Source organism: Lissotriton vulgaris, chromosome 12 (assembly GCF_964263255.1).
Source record: "Lissotriton vulgaris chromosome 12, aLisVul1.2, whole genome shotgun sequence".
NCBI lineage: Eukaryota > Metazoa > Chordata > Amphibia > Caudata > Salamandridae > Lissotriton > Lissotriton vulgaris.
Window position 1 is genome coordinate 755069728 of NC_141700.1, and position 13458 is coordinate 755083185.

General features: G+C 44.3%; 1 protein-coding gene across 1 annotated transcript in view; it reads right to left on the minus strand.

Annotated features, from left to right (window-relative positions):
• The window catches only part of SLC25A35 (solute carrier family 25 member 35), a 50187-nt gene that overhangs the window by 22466 nt on the left and 14263 nt on the right, over positions 1–13458 (minus strand). Inside the window, exon 2 of the mRNA XM_086946048.1 lies at positions 7171–7236. Coding sequence (XP_086802174.1) covers positions 7171–7236 — 66 coding nt within the window. The remainder of the gene's footprint in view (positions 1–7170; positions 7237–13458) is intronic.

The window sequence follows — 13458 nt, forward strand, 5'->3', positions numbered from 1 at the left end:
ACAAATTCATCGATCTCCCTGTCCATGTATGGCCACCAGAAGGAAAGACGAACTCTTCTCTTGGTCAATGTTGCACCTAAATGCCCTTCATGTGCGCACTTAATCAACCTTTCCCTCAGGACCACTGGAGGAACCAATTTGTCGTCTCTTAAAATCAACCCACCTTCAAGCGTAAGCTCATCTGCAACTTGCAAAAACGTTTTGAGATCAAAGGTGAGATTCCTTTCTCTAGGCCAACCATTCCTGATAAAGGTGACAACCTTCTGTAGCATCACATCCGAAAGAAGGGCTTGTCTCCACTCATCCTCGGTCACCGCACACAACTGGGGCAGATCAATAGAAGCGACCAGGTATTGGTCTTTATCATCCTGATCTGCATCTAAATCCTTATCAGTCATAACAGAGGAACGAGAAAGAAAATCAGCACACCCATTCTTGTTCCCAGGGATATATTCCATCAAAAAGTCAAACTGAAGTAACTTGGAAGACAGGCGTGCGATTCTCGGTGTGAATCCTCTTACATTCTTCCCACTCAGGATAGACACAAGGGGTTTATGGTCAGTCCTGATGCAAAATTTCTTCCCCCAAAGAAAGTTCCTGAATTTCATTACAGCCCACCAGCAAGCTAGTAACTCCTTTTCGATGACAGAATACTTGGTTTCAGCACTGGACAAAACCCTAGATGCAAAACCCAAAGTATTGAGGTCACCATCCTTTTTCTGTGACAGGACAGCACCTAACCCCACATTGCTGGCATCAACAGTCAGGGTACACATTAACGAGGGATCAAAATGCTTTAGAACATTCGGGGAAATCAGTTGTTGTTTCACCCACGCAAAAATCTCATCACACTCCTTGTTCCACTCAAAAGGAACACCACTCATTAACATACGTGTCACAGGTCTTAATTTGGTCGCAAAATCCTTTATAAACTTAGAGTAAAACTCACACAATCCTAGGAAGGACTTCAAATCACTCTTGTCAGACGGAGCCTTGGCCTTAGTGATAGACTCCACTAGACTGGACTTTGGGAAGATACCCTTTTCGTTTATCATGTGCCCCAAATAATCCACTTCACTAGTAGAGAAGACACATTTGTCGCGCCGTAACACAACCCCAACCTCTTGAAACTTAGATAAAACTTGCTTTAAGATAGTATCATGAGTGTTCTTGTCAGGAGCGTGTATAAGTACATCGTCTTGAAAAATTGACAACCCATCAATACCCCTCAGCATCTCAGTCATGACTCTTTGGAATACGGACGCCGCTGAGGCCAGCCCGAACGGCATCCGTACGTACTGGAAGGTTCCAAAGGGTGACACAAAGGCAGTGAGGGGCCTGGACTCAGGTGTAAGTTTGATTTGATGATATGCGGATGCCAAGTCCAACTTAGAGAAGAGCTTGGCACCCTTCAAACTAGCCAACAATTCATTAATGTTAGGAAGGGGAAAGGAATCAACCCAAATTTCCCTGTTTAGGCAGCGCAAATCTACGCAAACTCTTAGTTCGCCATTCTGTTTTCTGGCAACCACCAAAGGAGACAACCACAGTGAGGACTCTACTGGTTCAATGATCCCCTTATCACGCAATGTCTCTAACTCCTTCTCTAGGTCTTGTCTAATGCTGAAAGGTACGTTTCTAAGTTTATGTTTAACAGGACAGGCACCATCCTTCAAAATTATTTTGTGCTGAAAAGATTTTATTCTTCCTAGCTCTCCTGAAAAGACATGAGGAAATTCATTTATTAGCGCCTCCAATTCAGGACTGTCTCTCACGGCAACTACTTGATTCTTAGTACCAGGCCTTAATTGCATGCCAAACAGGCCTTGGTGGAACCAACCTAATATATTTAGTCCCTTTTCAGCCACATATATTTTCCCAAAAATCCTCCTCCCCTTAAATTCTAAAATGTCTTCAAAATATCCAGCTACTGTAATCTCACGTTCTTCATACGAGACTGCTCTTCTATCAGGAGGAAGGAGAACCTTGTTTGGCCAAGTGGTACGAAAAAGATCCAGAGTGATCATTGAAATGCGTGCACCAGAATCAACTAAGAGGTAAAGAACACGGTCACCTACTAGTATGTTTACATAAGGGTCTACACATAGCTCGGGATCACCTGTAATGACCCCATCATCTCTTACAACTACAACCATGTTGCACAAGTCTTTAGTTACACACTCATCTTCCGTTTGTGATATATCAGAATCAATCACACATTTCACAGGATTCGACTTAAAAGAAACTTTGTTCTTCCCCATCTGACACACTTTAGCAAAGTGTCCTACTCTGTTGCAATTTTTGCAAGTAACGAATTTTGCAGGACACCTCCCATTCAAACCATGTGGTCGGTTACCACAACGAAAACAAATGTTTGTTCTGTTAAAGAAAGAATTCTGCTTGTCGGTAGACTGTTGTCCATCTGGAAACTTATTGAACGGGGGTTTTGTGTCCTTCAACTGTACTGCTGTGACAGTCTCATTCTTCTTTTCTTCTAGCTCTTTTACGGAGATTTGAGACGTTTCTATGCTTTTCGCTAGTCTGATTGTTTCTTCCAAGGAAGGATTTCCCAAGGACAACAGTTTTTGTTTGATTGTCCTGTCCGTACATTTCGCTATGAACTGATCCCTTACCAACTGGTCTGTAAAATTTTCAAACTGACAGTCTGAAGCAAGTGCCCTCAGTGCAGTTATGAAGTTGTCAACATCCTCACCAGTATTTTGCGTGCGCTTGAAAAAATTGTGTCGTAGAACTACAATGCTGGGTTGGACATCAAATCTAGTTTCAAGTTTTTTTAATGTCTGTTGATATTCATCAAGAATTTCTCCCTCAGTTAGTACTAACTCAGGAAGATGTTTGTAGATCTCTCTGCCCTCAAATCCAAGTGAGTGTAACAGGATGTACTTTTTTCTTTCTGCACGATATCTGGACGCTCCAATTGCGCCAATATAAGTTTCAAATCCATCAAACCATTTGCGCCACTTGATAGGCGGATCTCCAGGTGTTTCTAGAAAGGGAGCAGGTGGTAGAACTCCCTGCAAGGACATAGTGAATGGATCCAGAAATATTAGAGAACGAATTAAAATTGTAAGGAAAGTCGAAGCTAAACGTGAGGTAAAGCTGGTGCAGAATAAGAAACAAAAAAAAAATCAATACTGTATTGCCAAAGTCTTGTGTGAGTGACTTTGCCTGACTGAAAAAGGTGTGAATTATGATGTCACAGCATTGTACTCTGAGAATAGAACTGTTCCGTGAAATTTCTCCTCTGAACAAGAGTATTGTGTCTTTGTGACGTAGACAATGGAACACCGGCGTGAAGTAGAACAGCTGATGCGCTTCGTTCTGGCTAAAATGACGTGGGGCGAGCGATGCGTTTCAAGGTGAAACGCAACGTCACAGTCACGCAAATGACGGTGCGTACGTCACGTTAGATTTTCAGTTGCTGGAACGCACCTGCTGGCCTTGCGTTCCAGCGCAGTACAAAGCGCATTGGATAAAAATATACAGAAAAATCCAGTTCCCCGCTTCCAAATAGTCAATAAGCATTAGCGTACAGCATGCGCGGCTTACCGCAGTACAGCTACCATCTAGAGGAGTACCGGCTGATGGAAACACTGATGAGACGATGTTTCTTCGATGACGGAAGATGAGAGGATACTTGGAAAGTGTCTCCAATGTGCGGTAATAAAATCGTCAATGCCGCAGTGCTGAAAGATACGAGGTGATGGTTTAAATTGTAGAACAGCCAGTAGCTTGCCGAAAGCGTTGAGAAGTGGTGGGTTCGTGTGGGTTGTTCAGCAGCCGTCGTCGCCAAAAATAGATGTAGTAAACACCAGCAGGCTATGATGTTTAAAGCGTAGGTTTATTGTATAAGCTGACAACCCAAGCGGAGAACAGACCATCCGTAGTCCAGGTAGAGACAGAGATCACCAACTGTCCACAGTGGAATACTCAGCGCAGCTGAACCACATAGAACACTGGCAACCTAGGACTCTAAGACAGAGAGGAGAACAAGCATAGCTAAATACAACCTAAGATACTACACTTTTCTTTAGACGAATACAAATAAATGTGTAACCTGGGTAATTCAGACTACAGTCACACTCCGGTCATCCATCCTTGTATTTATTAGCAGCCCCGGTCATCTTATTTGGTTCCCATGGTATAAGAGTGCTAATCAAAGTGTAATCTAGCTATTTTAATTAAAAAAAAACACACCCACACACGTAAAAACTGTACAAGAGGGGAAAACAGGGTTTTATCATGAAACTTTATGAAAATACTTGCTAAATTACGGAGCCATACTTCGACAGCTGCCAGATCTCGATTAATGGAACTGGTCTGTATTTTGCGGTTCCACCACATGAAAAATAAATAATATGCCCCACGCTTTGCATCAATGGACTAAGGGACAAATACTTTTTGTGCCTAACATTTGAGTTTGGGAAAATGTATTTCAATGTAAAAATACAAAGCTAAACTGTCCATATGCATTAAAGAAAAGCTTGCATTGCATAAGCTACACAGCTGCGTTTTCAGTCTCCTGTTTGAAACAAGTGGCTTGAGGTGAGGGCTGACGCAGCCGTCCAAGTGCACACAGTGTGTCTTTAATATGGCACAAAGAGGATGCTGTGCAAATGTACATGGTCACTTTCACCAGAGCACGGATATCAACAGGGTCCCGTGGCCGATTGTTCAACAAAATGAAGCTAAAACGGCACAGGGCGGAAAGGTTATTGAAAGACTTTGGCGCCACAAGAGAAATCCTTGGGGACTCAGGCCTGGCATGGCAGACAAAACCACTCAAATACCTAGGCCGGCAATTTGGGAGAGACCTAACGTCCACGCTACAACACAACGAGGACTCAACGCTGAAAAAAATAAAAGAAAGACTAGAACGATGGTCTCCAAAATACATAAGCTGGTGGGGAAGGATAGAAACGATTAAGATGATGATAACGCCGGCAATCAACTACACGCTAAGCATGCTGCCACTCCCGATGACAGAAGCCTTCCACAAGAAACTAGACAAACTCAAAACCCAGAATCAGCCTACATAAACTTAGACTCACCAAAGACCTTGGAGGCCTCAATCTTGCAAACTTCAAAACCTACCAAACAGCATGCCTGGCAAGGCAAGGCATCGCCTGGCTAGAAGACACCCAAACCTATAAACCAATCTGGCTAGAAGTGGAGAAAGACATCCTAGGAGGCCTCAACCCAATAGCCCTTCTAACAGCAAACAGACACCCCAAAAGATCCAACCCAATACTTAAACACACCAGGGAAGCTCTGATGAAAATAGACAGACGCATGATGCGGAAATTGAAAGGCACAGCATGGGAATCTATCTGGTTCAACACAAAAGTAACTTACCAAGGGGCAACAATGCACAATGACACATGGATCGAGAAAGGAATCAGTCTTCCCAAACAGATGGAAACCAAGCAGAAGCCGCTGACCTTTCAAAACCTGCAGCAACTACAGGTCTCTCAAACCAAGAACTCTACAACTTCCTCAAGATCAAGACAGCAATAACCAAAGCAAACCTACATAGAGAAGAGCCAAGCATCATCAAATATATGCAAATGCTCAACTCAGCAGGACACCAAACTGCAAAGATTTATAAGCTCCTGAGCCCCTCCACGCTGGCGCAGAACAAGAAAATAACCAACACATGGGAAACACTCCTAGGCAGGCAGCTAAATGAAAAAGAAAGGGCAAACATGTGGGGCTCAGCAACAACAAACAAAGTCACCCCACAACTAGCACAAACTAAATTCTGGCTCCTCCACAGGGCCTACTGGACCCCATCCAGGCTCCACAAGGTCGGCATTGCAGACTCCGGCAACTGCTGGAACTGCCAAAAGGAGGAGGGCACCCTCGAGCACCTCATCTTCAAATGCGTGAAAGTCAAGAAGTTCTGGACACAGATTAACACTTTCCTAAACGACATGCTCAAAGCAGACCTAACAATTAGCTTTGTAAGCCTAGCAACAGAACACGTGACTGCAAGCCTAAACAGCAGAGAAGAGAGAGACCTACTAGACCTGCTCCTCACTGCGGCCCTAAAAATAATCCTGACAAACTGGAAGAACACTGCCAAAGCAAATTTTAAAACATGGATTAATTGGGTCACCTTCCTAAGAGGAGCAGACAACATCACAGGTAAACTCTCAAGGGAGCACAACCCAAAAGTCCGCATGTGGAAACCACTCGTCGAGCAGCTGAAGAAAGCCCAGCAAACCCCTCCCCCCCCCCTTCTCTCTTTCCTTTCCCCCCTCTCACTTGGGGAAAAACCAAAGATAAGCGCGTATTCACAAATGGACTGTATTCAGAAACTGCCAAATGTATATTCCACTTATATTTTTTGTATCTTTAAAAATTTATTAAATAAAAAAAAAAAAGACTTTGGCGTCTATTGGACTCTAGCACAGACACAAACGATCGTACTCTCAGGTTCTCCAAGATCAGCCGTCAGTCAGTGGAGGCCATTGGAACCGTGCAAAGCTTGAATATTTCTTGCAACTCCCAGGATTGGCAACAGACTGCTCAAGTCGCTGAAAACAAAGGCTAAGGAGGGGACTGGGCTGGCAAAGCAGCCGGTTCCACGTTACTCGACGCGGATTCAAGAATCACACCATGGGCAAGGGGGCGTGATCCCTGCAGTTTCTAATCCCCAGTGGTGCAAACTCCAGGGAATCTCCCATTGCTGGCAGCCCTCACGTGGGCCATGCACCCTATTGTAGAAGAGTAATCCTACACCGTACTCTCCATGTCGCACAGAGCACCTCCCTTTTCTAGCTTCATCTTGGGTGGTATCAGAAGAAGCAGCCACCTGCGGATCTCTAGGAGATGTGGCAAAATGTGGGAGCTGTCCCCGACAGGGAGGGAGGGAGCAGGCAGGCCTCGTCTCCTGACGGGAGACAGAGGGCACCGCCCTGCAAGTAAAAATATGTAATTCAGGCCTAGCTGACATCTTAGCAGCGATAGGAGGAAGTCGAATGGTTTCATACACTACAAGAAAGTTACGCGATAGTCAGGTAAGCAGCTTGTGTTGCATTGAGCATAGGTTCTGAAGAGCAAGGACCCAGGGAAATGCAGGTAGTCACGCTCTGCTTTACTATCCCACCATCACACAGAGAGAAGTCACCACAAATCCATACGTACGCGATGAGAATGCTGGTGCCCCACAGCGATTTCGGTGGCTGACTGGACCTGGAGGTGGGTCTTCACCTGAAAAGAAGAAACATGTTGTTCAGGGTACGTTCAGCCTTATATTTAAAGGTAGCATTGGCTTGAAGCGAAACTCTCCCACCAATGTTCCATCATAGTTTAAACCTTTTGTCCAGCACACCCAACGCTGAATTATCCCTTGGCACTTAAAAATAAGTAAAGATAAAATGTGGATTAATCCGCAGTATATCTGAAAAGCAGGTTAGATACATTTCATGACTAGTTCCAGTTAAGCTGCATATAAGCGCAAATATCCCTTGTTGTGACTCCTGATCCCCCAGTCTGGCACACACAACAGTGGCAGTAATTCCTCATTGCTACCATATCAGCTTTCCTAAATCAGAGAAGCATCTACATCACTAAGAAAAACACATAACAGATGACAGTGCGAGCCACTTTATTCTGCTTTTTTTCTTTTGTTTTTAAATAAAGTCTGCATATTATTAAAGCAAAATAGTGGGTAAAGACTGAGGGACCAGAAATAATATGTTAGTTCATAGAATTAGGACTTTAACACAGGACCAGAGGAGATTTCCCAGCTGTGGTAGGCGTAATTAGGGCAAACCTATGGGCAGAACTTTAGCTCAGTCACTAGCCCTGCCAGTCAAACCAGGGCAGCCACCAACTCTGCCAGGCAGGATAACTTGGGGCTCACTGCCTGGTTTCCAGAGAACCCGCCCAGTGCATTCGTCCTTCCTTCTCCAGCTTTCAAATAGGTGGATTGGCCCAACTATTCATCCTGCTCCTGGCAGTCAGTAATCATTTTTACACATCCTGAAATTTCACTCTGCCTCAGGAATAGATAAATGTTCTGAGGGCCTTGTGTTTATTTCTCGCTGAAAAGTAAGTGGGGGCTGTGGCCCATCACCTTTACACTGGTTCACTCAGCGCAACCACAGCATCACTCAGCGCAACCACAGCATCACTGGTTCAAATATGTTCTTTCAATGTTTCAAGCAGTTTACAAGCTTTATTACAAATCACAAAAAGATGCTAATTTTTCACTTCTGTTATTGGATTTTCGACACAATAAAAAACACTGAACATAATCTTCACTAAAGTTATTTACAAAACTTAAAGCAATTGACATTACAAATTAAATCATTTATTTAAGTATTAATTATTTTAAAAAATTAAAAGCCATTGTTATTTGTAATATCAATACATCTAAGTCACGTAAATACAATACATGTTGCATTACAAATGCTATAGGTGTCACATTTGCGAAAGTTATAACTATTGGCATTGTAAATGACAAAGCTATTATTTTAGCTATTTTAAAAAACAACACAAATAATAAAAAAAATGTTTTATAAGACCAATAGCTCAAACTTTCCTAATGCGAGACCTATTGCATTTCCAATGCTTGTTACACTTCCACTTACCCATCTAAGGAGAAGGAACAGCTCTACCGTAAGGACCCTAACAGAGCTCTCACTTATAACATGGATCAGACCAGAGACCAACTGGGCGATCATCTCTTTGTGGCCTTCCTTGGAGCAAAGAAAGGGGAAAAGCAGAAAAGAACCAAATCTCAGTGGACTGTTACTTTATTAAGCTCTGCTATGGTCTAGACAAAATACAGCCTACGGAAGGCTTGCATATTCATCCCACAAGAGCAAAGGCTGCCACCACTGCGCTGGTGCCAGTCCTGAACACCTGCACGACTAATGTGGGCGACCCTCCACACGTTCACAAAGCACTACTGCTTGGACAGCCAGACCGCTCAGCTCGAGTTAGTTTAAACTCTCACTGTGAGCTCTCTTTTGATTTTCTATTGAAGAGTGGAGTGAGGCAGGGGTGTTTAATGGCACCCTTATTATTTTATATATTAATGGCTCCCTTATTATTTTATTTGATATATTAATGGTCTATCAGCTCATTTAACCTCCTCCCATCTAGACATACCTAGAATCGCAGGCTCCCCAATTCCTGCCAAATTGTATGACGACAAGGCAGTGTTGCTAGCCCTTACTCCAAACGCACCGAGACATCAGGTGGATTGCCTTGCCTCTTTTTTGCATAACTTAAACTTAAAAACGAATTATATTAAGTCACACGTCATGTCTTGTGGCCTGGGCAAACTAAGGTTAAACAAAATTAGTATCAACGGGCACGAGTGTTGATAATTGTTGTTATCTAGGGTTAACCATTAGTTCATCAGGGTCGTGGAATCCCCAACTTTCTCAGGCTTGCGCTAAATGAAATAAAATTGCCGGCACAGTTTGCAATCTTATTAGACCAGATATTCTGGGGACTGTGTTCCCTCTCCTCCACTGAATGTACATACGTGCCAGTGCATTAGCGCAGCCACCTATGGTGCAGGAGTTTGGGGTTTTACTAAATGATCTTTACAGGTTGATGAAAACCGATTTTTGCAACAGTTGCTGAGCTTACCGCCATCCACCTCTAATCTCATTACCAACTTCAAGTTGAACCAGGGCTTTATAGAAAACAAGATTCAGCTGGCGCCACGTTTTAATGCGTCATTATCTGGTTGAACCCAGCAACTAAGCTTTGTAAAGACATTATATTGATTGCCTGACTTTGGATAAGGCCTATTTCATACGGTGGCAGAGTTACACACGGGACACTTTTGAATCCCTCTGTATATTCTCTTGGTTTACTGATCCTAGTTGTATCCTCAAAAATGCCAAGAAGGAGGTGAATATATTATTTAAAGACTATTGTGCAAACATTAGACTGAAAAACGAGTTATCTAAACTCTCGTCGTTACATTATTATAGTCTTTTACACAAAGACGAATCCCCCTTATATTTATCTTTGGACTTGTTAAGATGGGAGCGGTCACTTCTCTTCCGCTTCAGAACAGGTCAATGCATTGGTCCTTATTCTGGAAAAATATTTAGACCAACAGGGAAATATAGTTTGCACTTGTCGTTGTGACAATAACTCTGCACAATCACTATTTGCACGTTATGTTTTTCTACAATTTGCACAGCCTAGCACAAACGCACATTTTAATACCTTTGTTAGGGAGGCTAAGTTTCCGGCGCTGTAGACCAGCTCTCCTTTATTTACAATCTCTGAATTTACCTGAAGTTGTTTTCAGTGTCTGTGCCTTTTTGAAAGGAGCCATTAGGGTTAGAAAATCCATGTTAAATTAATCCGCTAGAATTATGGTTTAATATATGAAGATGTTTTGGCTTAATTTTGGGAGATAGTAGGAGTGCATAGGAGGCCCGATAAGAGGCCCCCACATTCCTTTTCAATCTTAGCCATTCTCTGTATGAGTGTAATGGTGTTTTAAATTTTTGTTACGGCTTGCACTTGAGGAATTTTAAAGCTGTTTATGTACATATATATTTTTTACCCTTTAACGCAAGATCATTTTTTTTTATTTTATGTGGGATTACGGCTATGTGCAATATTTCTATGTACTTTTATGGTCTATTTCCAATCAGATCGAATAAAGTTATATTTATTGATTAATTGATTGATGTGGAGGGTGTGTGTGGATGGATAGGGAGAGACAGATAATACAGTGGTGGTGAATACATTTTGTAGACTAGTGACTTTGGCAAGTTCTTTTGCTATTCTTATTTTCTCCACTTTTAAATTGTGTACTTAATACTGAGATTTAGCAGTAAGTGTCAGTCTTTTTTTCTTATTTGGCTATACAGAAATATCCTGCCAACCAATGTATCTTCCAACACGTTGAAGACTCAACTCAGATAATTCATTAAATAAAAAACTCATTCGTGATTACCAGGGCAGTGTTTATATTTCAGTAAATGGTTAGGACTTTGTCCTTGGTCCGGTAACCAGTGTTAGTTTAAGAGGTCGATTTACAGGAAACGAGAAGGCAGCTAGAAAACACATTTAAAAAGCAATGCTTTAGTGAGGATGACAGAAACCAGGGAGGAACCTGCTCGAGGTGTGCGAAGAGCTAGGCCAGGGCATGCGCTGGGCCGGATCCAGCAAAATGTAATTATATTTGTAACATTCATTGCTCCACAAGTTATTATTCAAAATGCAGCAGAGAGCATCGTCTTTGCCATGAGTTTATTATAGCTGATAGAAGACTTAGGGCCTCATTAGGATGGAGGATTTTCCACATCCTCCGGGCCGGCGGAATCCACCGCCGGCCCGGAGGATGCGGAAAATCCTCTGCGGACACACCAAAGACCCACCGCCACATTAGGATGGCTGGTGGGTCCTGGTTTCCGTCCGCAGCTTTTCCACCGCGGTTGGCTTACAACCACGGCGGAAAAGCACTAATATGGTGACGGTGTCTCTCAGACACCGTCAACCAGATTAGGATGGGCTCTGAAACATGCTTTTCCGCGGCGGCTTTTCCGCCGTGGAAAAGCATGTGTAACTTCACTGCGGGGGCCCGTTATGGGCCCCGTAGGTGAAAGGGGGGGTGGGGGGTGCACATGGGGGGTACCTATGGTACCCCCTGCATTTGTATGCAGAAAGCGGCAGGCACCGCGCGGTGCCTGCCACTTTCTACATACAAATGCAATGCGTGCATTTTTAACATTGCTGCGGGTGCAGCTTGAAGCCGCACCCGCCGCAATGTTAACAATAGAGGATGTGACCACCAGGGTGGCGGTCACATCCTAATTGCACAGGAGGGAACTCCGCAGCCCATGCGGAGGTTCCCTCCTACTCTATGGTGGCGGACGGACTCTGGTCCGTCCGCCATCATAATGTGCCCCTAAGTGTTTACTGTAATCTGTTCCGTCAGGTTTGCTAACGGTCTACAACTGCATGAAAGAAAACTAACACCTCCTGCCCCACAATACCACATTTAACCCCTTCGAGGCTGATGACGAGCTGGGCTCGTCATGGTGTAGCCTCCTCGCACACTGATGACGAGCCCAGCTCGTCATGAACAATGGGTTTTTTAAAATGTCAGCATACCAGCAGAATAAGAGCAGCGCGCATGTGGTTAAGGAGCCCTGCCGAAGAGCAAGTGCGCAAGTCAATTAGAGGCCATACCTCGTTGCAACACACTTAAGAATAGGAGATAAACAAAATAAACAGAAAGGCCGCATTAATAATAGAGGTCAGTGAGAAAGTGCAGATCTGAAGTAAGTACGTCTCATACAGTGTGCTCCTAGAAGAAAGCTGGGTTTTCACAATGTTAATGTTAACTGCTACTTTTACAGCGCATAATCACCATTAGGTCTCTTAGCGCTTTGAGAGAGGGGTCTGATAACCACTGCAGTCCCCAGGAACCTGCGTGACAGATGATTTAGATAGTGTCCAACGCCTCCCTGAACAGGAGCGTTTTGAGGAGTTTCCTGAAAGGGAGGAGAGCGCATTCCTTGCGGAGGCCGTCGGGTAGTTTATTCCAGAGTTGCAGGAGCACGACAGAGAGGGCTCTGCCTCCATTAGATATCGTATTACACAGGGGAACTGCCAGCAGGCAGCTCTCGGCAGACCAGAGTTTCTGGCCTGGCACATAGTTTTGGAGACGCTCTTTAATGTAGGTCGGGCCTGGCCATTCCTTATTTGGGCAATGCAAAGGCCCTTTAATTTAGCGCTCTGCTTGATGGGGAGCCAGCGAAGCTTGCGCAAGAGAGGGGTCGCAAGTGCCCTTCGGGGAAGCCTGAAGATCAGCCTAGCTGCATCATTCATGGTTACCTGTAATTTGTTGGTTAGTTTTTCCGGTAGGCCAATATATAGGGCGTTCCCGAATCTAATCTGGACAGGATGGTGGCTGATACTATCATCTGTAGAGATGCGGTCGAGAGGAGGGGGGGCACGTCTCCGCATCCGTCTTAGCATGCCGGTGCATGTGCCAGTCACGGTTGCAACTTGGTTGGACATAGAGGGGTCAGCATCTGTCTTGATGCCCAAGCTTTTTCTGGTCGTGACCGGCGTAGGGGTTGCGCCCAGCTCTTGGGGCCAGAGATGGTCACTTCAGGGGTTTGTCTTCCAGGGGATGACTAGGACCTCAGTTTTATCTGGGTTGACCTTCAGAGAGTTGGTTGTCAGTCAGTTCACGGTGTATCTAAGAATGTTTTGAATTAATGAGGAGGCCTGCTGGGAGTTGTCGATCTGGAGGATGAGCTGCGTGTCATCCGCATAGTTAAAGAAAGACTTGGCAGTCCATGCTCGCCAAGGCAGCTATTAGTGGCTGGAGGTAAATGTTGAAGAGGAGTGGGGACAGTGCTGAGCCCTGGGGGATGCCACACGTGAGGGCGCCCCTGTCAGACACCTGCTCCCCAAGCTGGACCCTCTGCGACC